This window comes from Schistocerca gregaria, chromosome 7, assembly GCF_023897955.1.
Source record: "Schistocerca gregaria isolate iqSchGreg1 chromosome 7, iqSchGreg1.2, whole genome shotgun sequence".
Classification (NCBI taxonomy): Eukaryota; Metazoa; Arthropoda; class Insecta; order Orthoptera; family Acrididae; genus Schistocerca; species Schistocerca gregaria.
In genome coordinates, this window is record NC_064926.1 from 487,558,845 (window position 1) to 487,581,247 (window position 22,403).

The 22,403-nt window shown below is 38.6% G+C and overlaps 1 protein-coding gene across 4 annotated transcripts in view; it reads left to right on the plus strand.

Annotated features, from left to right (window-relative positions):
• The first annotated feature begins 3,343 nt into the window (after positions 1–3,343).
• Positions 3,344–22,403, plus strand: part of LOC126282153 (methyl-CpG-binding domain protein 3) — a 41,800-nt gene continuing 22,740 nt past the window's right edge. Inside the window, exons 1-3 of one of the 4 annotated variants that reach the window (XM_049981668.1) lie at positions 3,344–3,652; positions 4,788–4,940; positions 10,939–11,080. In XM_049981668.1, the coding sequence (XP_049837625.1) occupies positions 3,507–3,652; positions 4,788–4,940; positions 10,939–11,080 (441 nt within the window). In that variant the 5' untranslated portion in view covers positions 3,344–3,506. Of the gene's footprint in view, positions 3,653–4,787; positions 4,941–10,935; positions 11,081–22,403 lie in introns of all 4 variants that reach the window. The other 3 variants (XM_049981667.1, XM_049981670.1, XM_049981669.1) reach the window with 3 other exon arrangements.

The window sequence follows — 22,403 nt, forward strand, 5'->3', positions numbered from 1 at the left end:
ATATTCAGGTATATAATAGTATTTACAATCATCCCCCAGTTCAGGGTTTCAGGTAACATCATCCAATCGAATACTTGATATTTATTAAAAGAAATAGCCTATTTCTCTAAGTAATCAAATGCTATGGCACAGAAAGCCATTCTCTCTCTCTCTCAAATTTCGAAATCAAGTTAATTATTTCTTGGTTAGGGTTCCTATTCTTTAATTTGTTCGAATTCATTTGGTTTGCATGGCAATAAAAGTGGGAGTCTCCTAATCATTCAAACGTCTTTGAGTGTCGATCGATATTTTCTTATTTCAACTATCGAGACTTTATTCTTCTCCATGCTTTTTACATTTTTTTTCCATACAGAACCAAGTTTGACTGCAGAAACATGAAGTAAATTTCAGTAATCGGACTACTGAAAAAATCTAAAACTAGTTTAGGTAGCCTGTCTTCGGCGTCAAAAATATGGAATTCAAAGCTTAATAATTCTCTCAACTGTGAACATTAATGACAGCTGCATCTTGTTTTTGAGTGAGATGGAAGACTCTGATGATTGACAGCAATGGATAAGCAGAACTCTTTCAGCTTCTCTGTCCTTACCATGTGTATTGAAAAATAATTAAATATTTTCATAATGGTTATTTCATTGTTGGCAATTAAGACTCCAGCACTGCTTGAAATAGCATTGTGGAGACTATGGGCAGCGCTTGATGGGCAGGGCATCCAATTCCATCTACTTTTTTCCCTCGTTCTTGATTTGGTCATGTTGATGAAGCCCTCCACAGTTGGCATTGGTATGTCTCCACAAAAAGTTATTAATTTATCTAATGGACTTTGCAATTATCCTCAAGTATCTTAACGAAACTATGTAATTGTCTCCAGTGTTTCGTTATTCAGCGAATCAAACTTCAACAGCTTCTTCTGGGTTTTGTCAGTTCCAGTAAAGTAGTTAACAATTAAAGGAAAAAAACCTTTTGAGCCTTGTGGTTCGATACTTCGGCGCCTATGCCATAAAATATAACTTCTTTCAACTGTTTTATGCATTCTAACATGGAGTGTGATGCAAGAATATTTTTAACAATCGCTGTGGCTTTGGTCCTGGCTGTAGACTGCTTTGCGGCGACGTTGGAGTCAGGTTACATTGGAGCATTCAGTTTAATGGAACAGTCAAGAGAACTGAAGGACTAGTGATGGTTGACAACCTTATAAACTGTTGTTAGTTCTAGAGCAGCAACGAACAGTTCTTCATGAGTATCTTCTTTAATCATGAATGTAGAAATAGGCTTTGATATCAATGCTTTTGTGAATCTATTTGTACAATTCTTCATGGTAATGTGATGCCTCACATCTGCCTTACCTTCGTGAGTTACTGAGACGAAACGGGAACACATCTCTCACAACACTTCCTGATCTGTACGTCGTTTCTTGACAAAAGACCACTCTTTTGTGTAATCATCCGAAAAGTGACACTTTCTCTTCCCAGCCTTAGGCATTTTTGGATGCTATGATAAGATAATTTTATTGACGGTAAACAGTCGACAGGAGCACTTTATTCATCGAAGTACGTCACTATACACTTCTCGCCCTATATACCCGCAGTAAACACTTCAGACATTACTAACGTGCACTCGGTCGTATTACATTTACATAGAATCGTCTTATCAGATCGCTATTCGAAAGGGAACTGCCCGACTCTTCCACGTGGCGCTGTTTAAATAGTTCCAGCCCCGTACTACTGGAGAAGTCAGGTACTTTCTTGAATGATGACGCTAGATCTAGAATGTGCTTTGATCATCGATAAACGATATGCAGCATGCAATGCCATCTGTGTAGACGACCTAGTCAACATATACTTGCTGACATAAATGAAAAAACTAACTGAGGCTCTATTTACATGTTGCGCTAACAGACAATGTTACTTCAGTACCTGAACCAAGCTCGCGACAGTATTTTGTAAAATCGTGAGAAAATTGGGTCTTATTGGGATGTTGGGACAGAAAGACCCACAATGGTGATGGTCCCAAAATATTGGGACGGATGGCAACCCTACCTATCCAACTAGTTAGACATGTTTTTATCGATGCTAGTGTTTCGACTGCGTCGCTGTTAGCCAGTTGAACAGTGCTCAGACATTATTTTCCCCCTACTATTTTGTTCAATTGACAATATGTAGCCGATGCCAATAATAAGTGCAGCCATCTTGCCTCGCCGCAACCTCTACCCGCCTCCGATGGCAGGAAATCGAACTCGCATGAATTCAACCGATTAACACCAAGCACACTTTTGTCATCTTGCCATCAAGGTGTGGACCACACCAATCGCACACCCGCCGATTTCCATGACTATTATCTCTATCTATACTCTGCACCAGACCGCAGACCACCCTCGCCCGTGTTTTTGCCCCTCCAATCATCGCCTTTACAGCGTGCTCCGCACTACCTGGTACGTGGTAGGGGTTTGGGGGGGGGGGGAGGGGAAGCGGAGGAAGGGGTCTGTGTGGTAACGTAATAACGCTGGCCAGAGAAAACTACTTGCAGTCTCACCTGTGACTATTGTTGTGAGAAGTTTAATTCGCTCTGTGACTTGAATGCGCTAGGTCGTACATCCTTGTATGCATCGATTTTCTGTAAAATAAAGTGTGTTGTGTGCTCAGTACCACTGTGTATCAATCATTCGCTGTCAGTGCGTACCGTAGTCCAACGTTATTAGTTTGTGAGAAAAATAGATAATATAAATGGGCTAGCCGGCCAGAGTGGCAGAGCGGTTCTAATCGCTACAGTCTGGAACCAACAACCGCTGCGGTCGCAGGTTCGAATCCTGCCTCGGGCATGGATGTGTGTGATGTCCTTAGGTTAGTTAGGTTTAAGTAGTTCTAAGTTCTAGGGGACTGATGACCTCAGAAGTTAAGTCCCATAGTGCTCAGAGTCATTTGAACCATTTGTAAATGGGCTGTATTTATCCCCTCATGAATGTTGTTTAGTGTGCATATATATATATATATATATATATATATATATATATATATATATATATATATATATATATATCACACAAATGCCGATAGTTTGAAACGTTGTTTCAGTTCACAGCACTTCACCACAGAAGACTGATCAGTAACTTATTTTATGAAGTTTGCTTTGGCCATTAATAAACTTATTCGTTGCTGGTTCTTCTGTTATGAAATTATACTATTTCACCGTTCGCTAAGCGAAATGATGTGATGTGACGGACAGCGTGAACTGTGAATACATCCCGACGTGACGGTGACCTAACGTGACGATCAGTGTGAATTGGCTTTCGAGACGTTATCACAATGCTCGTTTGATGCTGATAATCGATCTTTGTATCGATAAAACGTTGTCTTCGATGCACCCAAACTGGTAAACAAACGACACACGGGTGAATATGCGGTGGGTGCTTGTCAGAATTCGATAATAGTGTTTGAAGGTTTACTACATTTTTGGAGGTGTTTGTGCATCACTTATAAATACATTAAATAGATGATGTGACACGGAGCTCAATGCAGGACGTGATTGGTGATACGAGAACAATGGCTCTTGAGAAAAGGAAATATGAGTGCAGTGCTTTACCTAAGGGATGGCAGCGAGAAGAAGTAATCAGAAAGTCCGGCCTATCTGCCGGAAAAGTCGACGTTTATTACTATAGGTGAGAAAGAAGTTGTGTATCATAAGCAGTTGATTTAAACCGTTAAGCTATTCTTTGCTACTCAGTAGACGTTTATATGCATACTACACAGCTCCAAGTTTTTTAGGGTTATTCAATAAATTATTGTTTGTGTTAATCTTTTTCATTACCTTGTGTAAATATTCGTTTTACCGGCACTACGTTTTTCGAAGTATAATTGCCTCTCATGGTACGTGACATTTCCTTCTATTATGAAATTACAGTTTAATTTTGTGGCAGTTTCTTAAGCAAAAATTTTAAATGTTACCAAAAAGGGGGTCGTATCCTGGGCATGTTGAAAATAAGTTTTGGCATTCATTGCAATTGCGCGAGAATTATTGCAGTATCGGTTATTTGGTGTTACTAAGGCTTCTGTTGTTTTGAAGTAAATAGTTAACAACTTTTATAAATTGTAGGGTTGTATAGAGAGAGCAGTCTATTATATATCTTTGTTAAGTCCACGTGAATCAATTTGCTTTTCGAAGATTTAAAATTTTAAGCAAATGCTAGTCTTGTGACTTTTGCTTTCCATTACATAACCGTTTTCATTAGTTTTCTTTGTGGTCACAAAATATATCACCGTGTTTCCTGAATCTCACTGTGTGAGATGAATTTGAATTTATTGTAAATAAATACGTCACCTTCACATTTTTTTTAAAAAAAAAGAGTAAAATGTTTAATTCCCTCGTTTCTCTTCCTCACTCGATAGATTAATATTATGCTTTTTCTGAGTCAGGCAGCATGTATCAAGGACAGTGCTGCTGCAAATGCCTGTCAATAAATTAATTTACTTTTATTAGATAAGGGTATTAAAATTCGTACATAATTTGGAGTATCTGTTCTTTTTTGCCACCAACATTTGGAGATTGTTTTTATTGCTCATAACCTAGTGTTCAGTATAATTAATACAAATCATAATTTTAGTATGTGGTGGCACTGTTTGACAATGTTGCAGTATGGAGCAGTATACTACCCTGCTGAAATCATGCAGTGTGGTGTGCAATTGCATGGCATTTCTCTGTGTAAATGCCCTCTCAATTTAACTAAATTTTAAATTAAATATGAGTGAGGTAAGAACAAGATAGGCCGCGACTGAGCAGCTGTTTTCCAATTCCAGCCCAAATGGGAAGAAGTTTCGCAGCAAACCACAACTGGCTCGATACCTGGGCGACGCTCTAGACCTCGCCACGTTCGATTTCCGGTCTGGCAAAATCAATTCCCTGCTTCTCCGAAAAAACAAGAAGCAGAGGGGAACTCAGTTTGATTACAGGTAGGCTTAAGCCTACAGACTTGCACTTTATACCTCACTGAGAGGGCTGCGGGTGGCAATTGACTGTCTGTAGTCACTGAATTGGCTCCATACTAATTTATGTTTATTAACAATATCCAGGATAGTTTGTGTGGTGTATGAGATAAGATCATGTGTTCATGTTTTCTTCTTGCTTTTCGTGTACACTGTTGTGGAATCTGTTGTAAAACTGTGACCCAATTACTTTCAAAGAAATTGTGTTGATTTTAAAATAACTTGTTTTGCATGAGTACTGTGATTATTTTCATAGTTTTGCTACACTTTGTTGGTGTTGTTCATGTGTTGTGATTTAAAACGGGCTTTACTCTGTTTTACTAACTTTAAAACAGTAAATTATATTGGTTAAATTTCTCTCCTCTTTCCAACCCAACCAAGAGAATCTGTAAAACCACTGCCTTGTTTACGTTTAACATACAAACTTAAATATGGATCTGATTTTTGTTTTGTGTCTGATTAAGTTGGTTGGGAACTCGGCAGCTTTTGCACCTCCTCCTTCCACTTTTACTCGTATCAAAAAATGATGCCGCAACTCTTGTCTACATTGATCAGCAAAACTGAAGATTGCAGTGCCTCCTGTCTGTCTGGACCCATGATGTCGCCAAGATGGTGGCCACCCCTATTTCAACTGTATTCAGTATGGCAATCATAGCATCACTGATTACACATGTGAACAGACATAAATAATTGAATAAATATTTAACTGTAAATATACAATTAAACTAATGGCATAACCACAAGAATGGGTTTTTTCGGGCAGGGACAGATTAAATGTACAACAAACCTAATTATGAAGTGATAAATTTTTGGTTTCTCATCCTCAAATAACATTCACAAAATGTTAAAGACTATTATTAGTTGGTTTTATTAAATTGAGAAATAACTGAAGATAACACCCCTCCTCAGTACAATGATTTTTACATTTAACAGTATCAAATATGAAAGTAAACCCAATAAGCTTTTCAAAGTGATCAATCTAGGAACTGGTAAGCCTTTGGTAAAGATATGTGCAATCTGGTCCTCCAAACGTACATGCTCAGCAGTGATGATGATGTGGAGGTGAAACTAATCCATAGGGTCATATTTAACATTGATGTGCCTCATCCGATGATGATCCCATTTCTCAGGAACTATACACAGGACTGATTATCATTGAATGTACGAATTGGTAGCAGAAGTGAATTTGAATATTGTCTTTGAGCCAGAGTAATTCAATATCAGATGTTGCCAAAACTACATATTCTGCCTCTGTAGAAGACAAACCAGCACTAGTCTGTCTCTTTGTTGCCCAACATACAGTATTTCCAAATAGTTGTAACAGATAACCAGAGGTAGATCTTGTGTCTCCCTTTTTGTTTCAGTTTGCATCAACATAGGCCAGTAGGGGCTTCTTAATTTCCCTTTCGATAATGTAGTTTCATATTGATGGCTCCTTTGATATAGCTCAAAACTCTTCTCAAGCATCCCCAGAGTTCTTTCAATGGATTGTTTTGGTACCTGCGTAAGAAACTAACCACAGCATGCAAATCGGGCCTTGTTTGCTGTCATTACACACATCAAGCATCCAATCAACTCTCTGCATGGCTTATCGATCCATTTTCATTCCTTGATTTCCAGTTTAACTTTCATGGGTGTCTTGACAAGGCTACTGTCTTGCATGTTGAATCATTGTAGCAAACTCTTCAAATATGACATTTGGCTCATATACATTTCTTCTTTGTTCCATGAAATCTCAATTCCCAAGTATGATTGTGACTCTCCTAGTTCATCCATTTTAAGCTACTACTTTTAAGTTAAATTCTTTTCTTGGATAGTTGGTTGGTTGGTTGATTTGGGAGAGGGGACCAAACAGTGTGGTCTGTCCATTAGTTCCATCAGATTAGGAAAGGATGGGGATGGAAATCAGCCATGTCCTGTCAAAGGAAAGCGATTTTGGGAAATCATAGGAAACCTAAATCACAGGATAGCCAGATGTGAGTTTGAACTGTCATCCTTCCAAATGTGAGTCCAGTGTGCTAACTACTACGCCACCTCATTTAGTAACTTTCAGCATTCAGTGCAAGAACATTATAGCCATCTAGGTGTTTAGGAGGGTTCCCCTTCCTGGTAGAATGTCGAACAGCTTCATTTTCAGTTTCCTTTTCATCACTGGTCAGTTCTGGTATGGGAATTCTTTTGTGACCTCCATCATTTGATTTAACATTGTCTTCGGTGAGTTATCCTCCATTATTGTCCTTTAGCTGCTTCTATGATGATTTCTGTACAGATTCTGGTCTCCAGTCCTCAATTGGTATAATGTTCAAAGTCAAATCTGCAATTGTAGAAAATAATGTTGCTTCCTGTGACTTTTTTCCCTCCCTATGGATACCAAAGTCTCTAGCTATTAGGAAAGCAGCCAGTGAAGTAGCAATTTAAATATTTGCTATTGAATTTCTCTGTTCTAAATTCCTTTGGTATATGTAGATAAGCAATATGTCCAAATGCTCTCAGCTTATTCAAGTTAGGTTTCTTATTGTACCACAAAGCTGCAGGAACCTTTCCTTTCAAAGCCGCAGTAAGACTTAGTAGGTACAGGCAGCTTCTGACTAGAACATCTCACTTAATTTACATTATAGTATCAAACAGCGAGCTCTCTCAATAAGAGTTTTGTTCATTCGCTCTAAGAGCTCATTTTGCTGATTGTGAACCGAAACTGTATTCCTTGTTCTTCAGAAAATTGCTACAAGTCATCCAAGATGCATTCAGGACTATTGTCACATCACAGTCTGCTGATCTTCAAGTTGAAATTAGTTGCAGCCATGGCGTGAAACATGTTCAGATATAGCAAGTTACCTCCAACGTCAATTCCAGTGTGTGGTCCACTGTCAAAAGTGTAAAGTCATTGTTGAACATGAGTACATACTTCTGATCATCGAACGATTCTGGTGAGATTGGCCACTGTCAATCAGCTCAAGAGATCTGGTGGCACATTTCCTAGTGTGATTGTTTTCCTTCGGCACAATCTGAGCATCGTTCTGTGGGGATCGTTGAAGGGTCCAGTTCCATTCTGTCAACATGTGACTAGGTGTTTAATGCTATCGTACCTCAAATGGCCTAATGTGCGGTGCCACAGTTTCACCTTATTTTCAGTTGAAGCATCTGACAAGGCTTTACGTTGCAAAAATTTAAAACATATAGCTGAGATTCATTCCTATTTGCAGTAGCAATGATTTCCTTTTCCTTTTTAATATAACCTTCAGCTTTTTCAAATGTAATACAAAAACCATTCATTTCCAATTTTCTAACTGACAGGAAACTATAATTAAGACTAGGCACAGATAAAACATCTTTGATCATTATATGAATTTCCTCTCCTTTTACAACACTGGTGACTTTAATGTCTCCTTTTGCTTTAGTCTCATGACAAATGCCTGACTTAGCGACTTTAACTTCAATTGGTTGTTCTAGTTTATTTAAATTAGTGGGAGGTATCTTACTGCTAATCAAGTATTCCAGAGTCCAAGAACCAACTTATGTTGTTCACTGATTTATCTTCACTTGATGCTGCAAAACAAAAACCATCTTCCTCTTTGACAGTAGCCACGACCAATGAATTACTGGTTTCAGAATTCTTGTTTGGTAACTTAACTTTGCAGTTGGCCCTTTTGTGACCAGGCTTTCCACAGTGATGACAAACAAAGTTGAATGAGTTCCCTGAAGTTCATTGCTGACTTCTTGTTTTACTGGTGTCTGATACCATTGAGTCTAAAAAGCTGTAGGAGGTGCTGTATCTTCACTGTTGTTTTTACTGATGACTCCCACTTTGACTCTTCATCCAGTAGCCCATTTTTCACAAAGCTCAGCATCAAGTCTTTCATTGAGAACGTTCTGATTTGTGATCACTATGTTGTATTTTGCAATCATTGTTAAAAGTAGACAGCATACAATGACGATTTCTTCAAAAATAGCCCCAGTTGAATGTAAATCTCGAATCAGTATATCAAACTTAAGAAATGATTAACTAGCATATCATTTGCCACATTAAATTTCATAGTTAACAACTGTTTTCTCAATGGAAGTTGACTATCGATTCCTTTTCTTTCAAGCTTATTGCACAGAGATGTCCATAAGTCAAAAGTGTTAACGTTATCTTTTGCATATTCCAAGTTAATGTCGGCAATGCATTGAATAAGATAAGACTTACATTTCTGATCTTGTTAAACCAGTTCAGCCAATCATGTTTCCTTTGTGACATACTATGTGTCCACCTCTCCATCCACAAATTCCGCCTTTTTGAGATAATTCACTTGCACAGGTGGTAAAAGTTCCAGTTCCTCAAGCAGAGTTTCCATCCTGAATTTCCAACTGTTGAAATTTGTTCCATTGAATAAAGGAATACAATATTTTTCAACTTTGGTTGCTACCTTAAAAAAACTTTGCCACTTGTAACTAGGTATTTTGTTACAAATTCCATTTTGAAACAAACCTGGGCCCATGACCTATTAGATTTTTAGTTTCTCACCCCCAATAACATTCACAATATGTGAAACACTGTTATTAATTGATTTTATTAAACTTAAAAAAACCAAAGACAACTGAACATAAAATAACAATGGCAGGAAACATGTTTTTTATCTTTGAAATTATTTTACATAAATCACAAATATAATCATTGAAATCACACTCAGTGTGAAGACTGTCAAAACAAATACTAATACAAAAATCAAACATACAAAGCCCTCAGCAATTAACGCAACCTACGTACCCCAATACCACACACAACTTGATGACATGGTATCTAACCCTTTACTTAATCTATATAGCTAGAGTGAAGTTAGCAGTACCATAAAACCAAAACTCATTGATACAACTAATATCTGAAACCTAACATTAAAAAAAAAAAAAAAAAAAAAAAAAAAAAAAAACACTCCACAGTATTTACCAATCAGAATCCAACAAAATTAACAACAAACAAAGCAACCCAAAAATTCATTAAAAAACTGCATGACTACCAATTTCAGTATACGAGAACCACACATACCATATGTAATACAATAAAACCATAAAAATGTACTTACCATGTCACAGCCAGCCAACACACAAATTTAGCAATCTAGTGATAAGAAAAATGATGTCATCAACATAATCTCTCAAGAGGCCAGCCAACATATGAACCAGAAATTGTGGATAAAATGCCATATGTTGTCCCACCGACAAGACCACAAGTATCGGTCCCTGATCTGAGCAACTTTGCTCAATTTGATGCCTTCTCCACAACTGCAACACTTCACATAGTTGCCAATTAAACCAAATAACTGTGGGAATTTAAGCACAGTCAGTATGTTGCCCCCCCCCCCCCCCATTTAGGTACTAGTAAATTTCTTAATCATATCCAAAATAAACAAAAAATTAAATCTCAAACCATAAACAACACTGCACTAATAATTACAAACCTGAAAAGTACCCACAACTGCCAACATCCAAATAACTCACTCAAAGAATGCGACAAACTCTTCCAATATTATTCTCTCAGGCAGCACTCTGACACAGTGAATCACTAACATTTCTTATAAACAATTTAGAAAGCTAAGCATCCCACATGAGAGTGCCACCACTTAATTCAACATGCCCTCTACAGTCACAATCCATTTCGAATAGACTGCGCTCCTTTGATGTCATACGATGCAGTTACGTCATGGGTCGAAGCAGATGGGTGGTTCCGCAAACTTTGCTTGATGCTGGAGCCTGATGTGAACCTGTCATCTCTGTGATTAACAAGCACCATTATTCGTTGATACTACCATAAAAAATTGTCATATGTTACGATATATTATTTTCAAATATTTATGCAACATTTTGAATTGATTTTAAAATGTACATGCTAGATTTGATGCATCAAAATTATACTTTCATTCAGTTGGAAACTATATAAGAAGCTGTTTTCAGGAGTATCTGCTACTTATGTAGAATTTTATTGCAGCAGGGGTGTCCGCAATGATGCCTCTCTAGTACCTCCAATAAGGCAGACAGCATCAATTTTCAAACAGCCTGTGACTGTGCACAAGATGCAAGAAGGCAAAGTGAAAACAGATTTCAAGCATGGTCCACAGGAGAAGCCAAAGCAGGTTGATACATTAACATTATGGAAGCATATTTTGTAATTGGGCTTTGTTGCATCAGAAAAAGTTATATTTCAATAGTGGCTAGACTTATAGTGTATGAGACTTCTTTTATTTTTTTATGTGTAAAATACTAGTCTCCAACACTTATTAATAAATCTAAGAAGGCATAACATATATGTAATGTAGGGGAGTTATGATTATTATATTGGATAACTAAAACAAGCAGAAAGATAAAAAAATCTACTCATCAACTGCTGGCGGAACACAAACATAAAAGAAAGTCATAATTAGGCAAGATTTCTGAGCCTGTGGCTCCTCCTTCATGCAGAAGGGTTGAAGGGGAAGGAAGAGACGTGTAGGAGAAGGACTGGAAAAGTGTAGGAAAAGGGGTGGATCTCAGGAAAGTCACCCAGAACTGCGGGTCAGGGGAGACTTATTGGATGGGATGAGAAGGAAAGACACTGTTGGAGACTGCATTGGACAGGATTTGAAAACCTGAGAGCTTAAAGATGGGAGACAGGGTAATATGCAAGACAGATATTGCTGCTTAAATGTGCTGCATGAGTTAATAGCAGTGAAAAGCTAAGTGTATTGTACATAACAGGTGGAATGATACGATAAAAAATAGATGGGCAAGACAATGAAAGATGTGGAATACTAAAACTGATTGAAGAAAAGAGTAGTTACTGTGAAGAAATGTAAATTAAGGCCAAGAGGGTGGCGAGAGCTAAGGACATGTTTTAGCGTTGGTTCCCACATGCCACGATCTGAAAAACTGGTGTCTGAGGGCAGAATCCAGATGGCACATTTGGTGAAACAGATACCGAGATAATGATTGTCATATGGTAGAACATGCTCAGAGTCCATATGGTAAAGCTGTCATCAATAAATCTTTACCATATAGACTACGATGAGGCTGGCCTGTTAAAATTCCTGGAATCTCTTAATACCTTCTCCCAATTAAATTTCACATGGCCCTATTCCAAATCCTATGCCACTTTCCTTGATGTTGATCTTGTCCGTCAGTATTCTGTCCACATTAAACCTACTAACAAACAACAGTACCTACATTTTGACAGTTACCATCCTTTCCATGTCAAACATTCCCTCCCATACAGTCTTGGCATTCAAGACAAACATATTTGTTTGGATGCAGACTCTTTACAGCAATAAACCACCATTCTCACCTCAACCTTCACGTACAACAGCTTTTCATCGTCCTCCCAATATCCACAATATTCTTGTCAGACCCTACGCGCACCTTCTACACCCATCTACCTACACTATGGCTCCTACCCATGTGACCGTCACTGCTGCAAGACTTGCCATATGCACCATCTTACCACCACCTATACCAACCCTGTAACTGGCAAAACACATACTATCAAAGGGAGGGCCACCTGTGAAATGACACATCATATACCAGCTGTTATGTAAATACTGTTTGGTCCTTTATATTGGCATGACTACCACCATATTATCAATTAGGGTGAATGGACATAGGCAGATGGTGTATACTGGCAACACACAATATCTGTCGCAGAGCATGCTGTACAACATGACAATTGTGATCTCTGTGCCTGTTTCACCATGTGTATTCTTCCCCCAGACACCAGTTTCTCAGAACTCCACAGGTGAGAACTAGCGCTATAACATGTTATTGGCGCTCGCCACCCACCTGGCCTTAATCTACATAAATTTCTTCCGTCTCAGCATTTCTTCACACTAACTACTCTTTTCTTCACTCTGTTTTAGTCTTCTACATCTTTCATTATTTTACGCTTCTATTTTTGACCACACCCTCCCCGTCTCTCATCTCTGTTATATACAATGCACTTAGCTTTTCACTGTTATTAACTCACACATGATTTTTAAGCAGTAATCTCTGTCTTATATATTATCCTGTCTTCCACCTTTAAGCTCTCAGGTTTTCAAATCTCATACAATGCTGTCTCCAACAATCAGTCTTTCCTTCTTATCCTGTCTGGTAAGTCTCCCCTGACCCATGGTTCTGGGTAACTTACCCGAAACCTACCCCTTTTCCTAGACCTCTCCAGTCCTTTTCCTTCATGCCTCTTCCTTCCCCTTCAACCCTTCTGTCTGTATAAGAAGTCACAGGCTCCGAATGCTTGCCTAATTATAACTTTATTTTATGTGTGTGTTCTGCCACTGATAAATTTTTGATCCATCTGATTAAATTATTTTGTCAAAAATTGATTGTTTTTGTTCTTATAAAATGAGCAGAAAGATGCATATGTTCAGAAAATTGGGTAAAAAGGCAATATGTTTCAGCACAGGGCTCAAGTTTAAAAGAATAGATGACCATGCACTGTACTCCATGGTATGCAGTCACTGTAAAGAAACTTCCGAAAAAACAGAGTACTGCATAATAGCTGTAAAGCATTGCACAGGACTATTGGCAAAGAGACGCTGCATGAAATACACATGGCTGTCAGGAGAGCAAGTGTGAAGCCTTCAGTGATTACCGTAGCAGAATATTGTTAAATGATCTTTCACAAAATCCAGAGAATTTTTTTTTTCGTATGTAATGGCTGTTAGCGGCACCACAGTGAGTGTCCAGTTCCAAGCGAATGGACAGGAACTGAAACTGAGGGAGGCAAAGCAAAAGCTGAAATGCTTAACACCATTTTCAAATGTTCCTTCACAAAAGGAAAGCCCAGGAGAATCTCCCCAATTTAATTCTTGTATCACTGAAAAGATGAGTGAGATAAGTATTAGTGTCAGTGTTGTTGACAAACAGCTGAAATTGTTAAAATTGAACAAAGCTCCAGGGTCTGATGGAATCCCTATCAGAGTCAATACTAGATTTGCAGTTGAGTTGGCCCCTCTTCTAACTAGTTGAAGTGATCCACAAAACTGCTGTCCAATATTCTTGATGTTGATTTGTTGTAGAATCTTAGAACATATTCTGAGCTCAAACGTAATGAGGTATCTCAGACAGAGGAACCTCTTTCATGCCAACCAGCATGGATTCAAAAACATGAATCATGTTAATTACATACTGAGATCTTTGGATCAAGGCAGTCAGGTAGATGCAGTATTTCTTGATTTCCAAAAAGCATTTGACTCAGTACCACATCTGTGCTTTTGTCAAAAGTGCGAACATATGGTGTATCAAGCAAAACTTGTAATTGGATTGAGGATTTTTTGGTAGGGAAGTTACACTTGTGTGTTGGGACCTTTGCTGTACATGTTATATATTAATGACGTTGCAGACAGTAATCATAGCAACATCAGACGTTTCGTAGATGATGCACCTATCTAGAATGAAGTACAGCAGAGTCCCACTAATCTGGACCCCGGTAATCTGAATGTTCAGTTGATCTGTACATGAAAAATGTTAGTTTAAGTATGGGAAACTGTGCAGTGAAGTGCTTGTACACACACACTATTTTAATTTACACAATACATTAAACATGTATTAGAAAAATGGACAAGAAAACCTTAGGTTTAAACAATGCATAACAACGAAAGAAAAGCTATCAAACTTACTAAAATACAGCAGACATTTTATCCCTACTTTTTTAGATGACAAAAACGCAGTCATTGTGTTTTGGTGTAATGTAGACAGTCTGTTATATGATGCATAATTGTGCCATCGTCTCATAAACATCAAATCAGCAGATGTAGCAGTGGGCTGTTGCTCCAATTAACGTAGCGTGAGGTCGAGGGCTTCTGCTGCGTCACTCCGTGGCACCAGCTCTCATTTGTCACTTTCAGGCTCACTGTCACTTCCGTCACAGCAGTCCACTTTTTCCTAGTCTGGAGTCACAGCAGCAACTAAATCAGCATCAGTAAGGTTCTCCATACGTGCCCCATCCGCTGCCATTCACTCATCTAAGTCTCCTTCACTAGCTTCTTCACATTTAGGGATTGTCTGTATCATTTGTAGTAGCTTTTCCTCTTCATTTTCAACTAGGTCGTCCTGAAATTCAAGAGATGTCCTCAGTCATCTCCACGATTTTCTCAAGACTATTTTATGAAGTATCCTGCCATGCCTCAGGAGCCCAATCACATTGGTCTTTTTTATTTTGTCCACTAAAGGAATGCTATCATCTTGGATCAGCATTCTTAAAAAATTTTTTCTATAAATCAGTTTTAATGTTTGCAGTACGCCCTGGTCCATTGGCTGTAGAAGTTGTGTAGCTTTGAGCGGAAAAAATTTCACCACAATTTCTCCAGCACATAATTCCTCAGTGTTGGGGTGAGATAGCAAGTTATCAGTCAAAAGGATTACATGGGGAGACAAATGATTTTCCTTAGAAAACCATCAAACAGAGGGGACAAACTGGCCGTAAAACCATTCTTTGAACAGGTTACCACCCACCTATGCTTTTTTCTGGTTACAATAATATGTGGTTGGGGACTTCATGTTGCAGTTTTTAAAAGCTCTTGTCCTAAGAGATTTGCAGATCAGCATTAAAGGCAGCTTGTGATTACCAGCAGCATTGCTGCACGCTAATAAAGTCACACGATCTTTGCACATTCTAAAACTAGGAGCATGGTCTTCTGCTTTTGATGCCAGGCTTTTTGTTGGCAATGCCCTAAAATTAAGGCCAGTCTCATCAGAGTTATAAATTTGTTGGGGAGAATACTTTTCCAACTCACCCAAATATTCCTTCGCTGCATCATGGTCAGAAGAAAGCTTCTCTCCAGTAATTGTTAGTTGACAGATTACATGACTTTTTTGAATCTGTCCATCCAGCCTGTACTTGCACTATAAGACTCATCACCATTCATTAGCTTGTTCAGGTAAACAGCCTTCTCCTAAAACAGTGCTCCACTCAGAGGGGTTCCCCTTTCTTTTTCTTGCATAAACCAAAAGAAAAGAGCATCATCCATTTTATCGTACTGGGACGGTTTCAAAGTCTGCCAAATTTAGAGTGTTTTTCTTGAAGATGTTGCACAGGACTGTTCAAGCTTCACTTGGTTCTTCTTCGAATCACAAATGATTACTTTGCCAACACCGAGTTCCTTTGCCAGTTTAGATACATTCTCACAATTGTCTATCTGCTTCAAAGCATTCAGTTTTCCTTTGACAGTTAACATTGTATGTTTCTGTTTACTCATGACAAAAATATGTACACCACTACACCCGAATGAATACAATACAACTGTTAACACGTGCCAGTGATCGATAACTAACATAACCAAGCACTTTGCGAGCCAGCTGGCAGTGCACTGACCTCAAACACTACAAAGATCTCAACAATGCACAACAACACGGGCAGGGAATGAGAGTGAGTCATTGTTCCCACACTTGTTCCCATTTGTTACCATGGTGTACCTACTTATCTGATTTGTATACTTCATTGTAGAAACTTGTCACCGTAATTTCGGCTAGTCCAAACAAATCAGTAATCCGAACAAAGTCCAGTCCCAATTAGTTTGGATTAACGAGACTCTACTGTACTGCCAAAAAGAAGCTGCATAAATATTTAGTCGGATCTTGATAAGATTTCAAAGTGGTGCAAAGATTGGCAACTCACTTTAACTGTTCGTGAACTTACAATTGTGAATTTCACAAAACAAAACAAAAAATGTAGTATCCTATAATATCAATGAGTCATAGATGGAGTCACCAACTCTTACAATTAGCTGGGTGTAACACTTTATAGGGATGTGAAATGGAATGTTCACAGAGGCTCAGTTATGGGTTAAGTATGTTGGTAGACTTTGGGTTATCAGTACGATATTTGGGAGATTCAATCAGTCTACAAAGGAGACTGCTTATAAATCACTCGTGTGACCCACTCTGGAATATTGCTCAAGTTTGTGGGATCCTTACCTAATAGGGCTAACAGGGGTATTGAACTATACAGAGAAGAGAAGCACAAATGGCCACAGGATTATTTGTCTGAGAGAGATATTGAAGGAACTGGAGTGGCAGACTGTTCAAGATAGACGTAAACTGTTCTGAGAAAGTTTACTAGCGAAGTTTCAAAGACTGGCTGTAAATTAGAACTCAGGAATATACAACAACTCCCTATTTATCGCTCACAAAGGGATTGTTAGGCCGAGATAAGAATAATTGCAGCAAGAACAGAAGCATTCAGACACTCAGTCTTCCTGCACTCCATGTGTGAATCGATTGGGAAGAAACTGTAATAACTGGTACAATGGGAATGAACCTCTGCCATGAACGTCACAGTGGTTTGCCAAATATAGACGTAGATGCACATGGCCATAACTTCATCACCAAAGTTTTGGACAGATAAAAAAAGTACAATTTTATATAAAGGGCATTCAAGAAGAAATGAGCCGGAGGCATAGAAGTATTGACTCTGGCTGTTGAGACATTTGTCCCACTGTAACACAAGATGGTGAATGGCTGTATCATAAAATTCCCGGGGCTGCGATGTTAACCAGTTCCGCACATACAGCTCGTCCAAGGTGAAATGTTTGCCCCATCAGAGCCTTTTTAAGAGGACAAAAATGGCGTAATCACAGGGAGAGAGGTCTGGACTGTATGGTGGATGGCTAAGAACCTCCCACTTGAATTTCTGCAGGAGTGCTGCGACTATGTTGGCTGTATGAGGCTTTGCATTGTCGTGAAGCAGAATAACCCCGTGGGTAAGATTGTTTGGTTGTTATGATTTGATCACTTGGTGAAGGATGGTCAAGGTTTGCGAGTAATGCTGGGCATTCACTGGTGTCCCGTGTTGCAAGAAGTGAATCGGAAGGGGGCCATCTTAGTCAGAGAAGGATGTCAGCATAACTTTGTTGTTTTGGTTCGGATTCAAAGTGACAACACCATGACTCATTTCCAGCCACCAGTTGTGCCAGGAACGCATTCCCTTTCCGAGTATAGCACTGCAGATGAGCTAAACAGTGGGCCATTTGACATACTTCTGGGTGTGGTTGTAGATTGTGGGGTACACATTGGGTACACACTTTGCACTTGTGCAGTCGTTCCTTCACGATGGTGTGAACACTTCCGGCACCCAATCTGACCACGGTGGCTATGGCTTTCACTGTCACTCAGCGGTCCTAGGCAGTGAGTGCATCCACTAGCTGGACGATGTCATCGGTAATGTAGTGTGGTGCTCCAGACTGTGCATCATCAGCTAATGATACCCGTCCTTCCCTGAAGTGCTTGTGCCATACCTTGATCCTTGCAAGGGACATGTAGTGTTCGCCGATGAATGTCCATTCCTCCTCCTCCTCCTGCTTTCAGAAAATGAACAACATCTCTTTGCTATTCTGTTAACGCTTCCATGTCACTGTTTGCAATGCGACTGGCAGCGTGGGACGTTTGATGCATGCTGCTGCTGGCTCTGTATAGTCGCATAACGTGCATGTGTGCCCCCTAGCGATGGGCTGTGATCTTCCACTCTCCGGTCGGAACCACACCTCGTTACACTCGCCACGATATTACCCTCCTGTCAGCGGTTTGCGCATCCAGACTCCAGCTCATTTCTTTTTGAACACCTGTTATAGTTGCTGATGACTGGAAAAAGTAAAGTTGGCCTGTGGTGAAATTCAGGTTTTGAGAAGTTAATTCTCAATCTATTTACCAATTAGTGCCCATAACTGTAAGAAACATTTTGCAATTCTAATACAGAATCTGTGAAATACTGTAGTTTTATAATTAATTACCCTATCCAAAGTTTTCATCGAACCTATCAAGTAATTTTGCATGAGTGTTGTACTAGCATACTGAGCAAGGTGGCACTGTGGTTAGTGCACTGGACTTGCTTTCGGAAGGTCAACAATTCAGTTCCACCTCTGACCATCCAAATTTAGGTTTTCCATGATTTCCCTAAATCACTCCAGGCAAATGCCAGGTTGGTTCCTATGAAAGGGTGCAGCTGATTTCCTTCTCCATCTTTGACACAATCCGAGCTTGTTGACAAGATGTTAAGCTATGATCGTCCTTCCATACATTAATGTCAGTAACATTTTCAAGATGGTGGTTGTAGTAATTTCTGACTTCTAAGAAACAAGCTGGCTACATCTTCACAGCACTCTTTGTGCTACCGAGTTGACTTTATATGAACTTGGATAGCCATTTGAACCAAGAATTTCTTGGCCATCAGATTCTCTGTGTGATTGGCTGTTGTGTTTTAGGTAGCTTATGCTGTTAAACTGAACTGTACACAAACATCAACTCTCATAGTTTTGAGCTGTTTATTCAGATATGATAGTTTACATCCAAGCAACTATTCCAACTGTTAGTGAAAAATAAAGTAATTTGGTTTGCTTTAGATTTTGTATTTACAAACATTAAATGCAGATATCTGTAAAGGGAACTTGGAAGCTATAAATTCTCATACTTTGTCTTTTGAGTCAGTTCATGAGGTGTACTCAGGGTAGTAAATTTGGTACCCACACCTGAAATGTCATAAATTCATATAGAAATAATTTACTACAATAACTGAGATCTTTGTGGAGTATCTCAACAGGTTTCAGTTTCTAGAATGCCAAAATTTTGAAAAATAGTGCCTGTAGATAGATTAGTTTTCAGATGCTTGTGAAATTCTGACTATAACATTTCCTGTTGAAAATGTGTGCAGCTTGTATCTCCTTAGCAGATTGTTACAACTACTCTATAAATTGAATTAGGACTTGCTTGAAGAGGAAACAAAAATTACATAGATTAAATCTCCTGGGCTGCTGACACATGAAACAGTTCTGAAATAAGCTTTCACGTCCATCAATTTTGAAAGCAACAATGTAGGAAAAGGCAGATTGCTACTTACCGTAAAGAAGACATGTCAAGTTGCAGGTAGGTACAATTAAAAGACACTCAAACATAGTTTTTGTGACGCTGGCCATGGCCAAAAGCTATATGTAAATGTCTTTTAATTGTACCTCTCAGCAACTTGATGCGTCTTCTTTATAGTAAATAGCAATCTGTCTTTTCCCACATTGTTGATATTGCTACCTGAAGTTTCCATTGTTTGATTTAATTTTGAAACCATTGAGACATTTAGAGGCCCTGTCGGCATCTGCTTAGGGAAAAATGATGCATCCATAAATGCACAATATGATGCTCAAACTAGTTCACTAGCTTCTAATGCTAAGTCATAAGGTTTTCAAGTTCAAAACATGCTCAAGAACCAATTTTCCAGTTACAAAAGCATTGTACAAAATATACTGCATGCCAGGGAACAGGTGGCACGTGATGCACGTTAAAGAACATCTGGATGGTGTTAGCCAACTTTTTCTAATTTGTGGCTGTATTCTCACCATCCAGACAAATGCAGCAACAAAGTCACTCCATTCTGTTGAAAACTATTCTATCCTTTATAAACAAGAAAGAAAGAAAAAAATGCTGTTTTGCTTCATGTTTGTAGTGTGTTGTATTTTTAAGAGCCCATAACAGGAAGAGGTGAGCTTCAATCACCTTATTGTTTTTGAGGGTGCAAGTAGTGCACTAACTGTTCCATTTTGTGTTCATAATTTGCTATCATTTCTTATTTAAGAATATTTTATGTTTTTCATCCAATGCACTTTTGTATAAATTTATACTTCAGAAGAACCAGTACAGTTTAATTCATTTCTTTTGAGTCAGAGTAATTTTATTGTCCTCATATGGTCATGGGCATACAGTAGTGTAGCTGCTGCTTCATGTCTGCTGGCTATTGGATTTATGCAAGTGTTGACAGATGTGAAAATTATCGAACTATCAGTTTAATAAGTCATGGCTGCAGAATACTAACATGAATTCTTTATAAACGAAAATGAAAATGGTGGAAGCCTAGCTTGCGGAAGATCAGTTTGGATTGTGTAGAAAACAATGAACATCCGAGGCAATGCTGACTCTACAACTTATCTTAGAAGATAGGTTAAGAGAAGGCAGACCTATACTTCTAGCATTTGTGGATGTAGAAAAAGCTTTTGATAATGTTGACTGGGAATACTCTTTCAAATCCCGGAGGTGGCAGGGGTAAGGCTATTTACAATGTGTACAGAAACCAGATGGCAGTTATAAGAGCCAGAGGGCATGAAAGGGAAGCAGTGGTTGAGATCCCTGATGTTGTTCAATCTGTATATTGAGCAAGCAGTAAAGAAAACAAAAGAAAAGATTGGAGTAGGAATAAAAATCCATGGAGAGGAAATAAAAACTTTGAGGTTTGCCGACAACATTGTAATTCTGTCTGAGACAGCAGGATGTGGAAGAGGAGCTGAATGGAATGGACAGTGTCTTGAAAGGAGTATGTAAGATGAACATCAACAAAAGCAAAATGAGGATAATGGAATTTAGTAGAATTAAATCAGGTGATGCCGAGGAATTAGATTAGGAAATGAGATACTTAGAGCAGTAAATGAGTTTTACTGTTTGGGGAGTAAAATAACTGATGATGGTCGAAATAGAGAGGATATGAAATAGTCTGGCGATGGCAAAAAGGAAAGTGTTTCTGAAGAAGAGAAATTTGTTAACATCGAGTATAGAGTTATGTTGGGAAGTCTTTTCAGAAAGTATTTGTATGGAGTGTAGCTATGTGTGGAAGCGAAACATGAACGATAAACAGTGTAGACAAGAAGAGAAGCTTTCGAAATGTGGTGCTACAGAAGACTGCTGAAGATTAGATATGTAGGTCACGTAACTAATGTAGAGGTACTGGATAGATGTGGCACAACTAGGCTAGAAGAAGGGATCAATTGGCAGGGCATGTGCTGAGCCATCAAGGGATCACCAATTCAGTATTGGTGGGAACCGTGGAGGGTAAAAATCGTAGAGGGAGACCAAGGGATGAATACACATATTGGTAAGATTGCACATGACTTCACTGCCATTCTTGTGTTCTAGTCAATTTCGTATTGCAAGTTGGATGGGATGCCTACAAACTTCCATGTTCTGACTAGTCATTTCCCTAAATGTATACATAGAACACAGTTTTAAAACACAGAAAAAGTTGATTTAAGTCTCTATTTATTTATTGTTTTATGTTTCCAGGAAAGATTAGGTCCATCTGGCTCTCCTTACAGCTAATCACACATTATGCAAATATTGCACTAGTTTCAGATGGACACAAATGATATAACAGTTCATACATCTAACATGGAATCCAACACACAGAGAGAACTATAATATAGATAGTAGAAATGAAAAGTAGAACAACAAAGGCAAATTACAAGGAGGTAGATTTAATTGTGAACACACAGCCGTGGATGTGGAAAAAGGGGAGGGAGGAAAAGATGAGTGTGATCAGGGTTGATAAAAACCCATGTATTTACTGTAAATGGTATATCTAATAAATTACCTGAAATAAACTCTGAAAAATATATGGTGAACACTTGAAACTATAGTGATTTAAATCATGTTATAAAGGTTAATTGTTTACAATGTTTTTTTGAG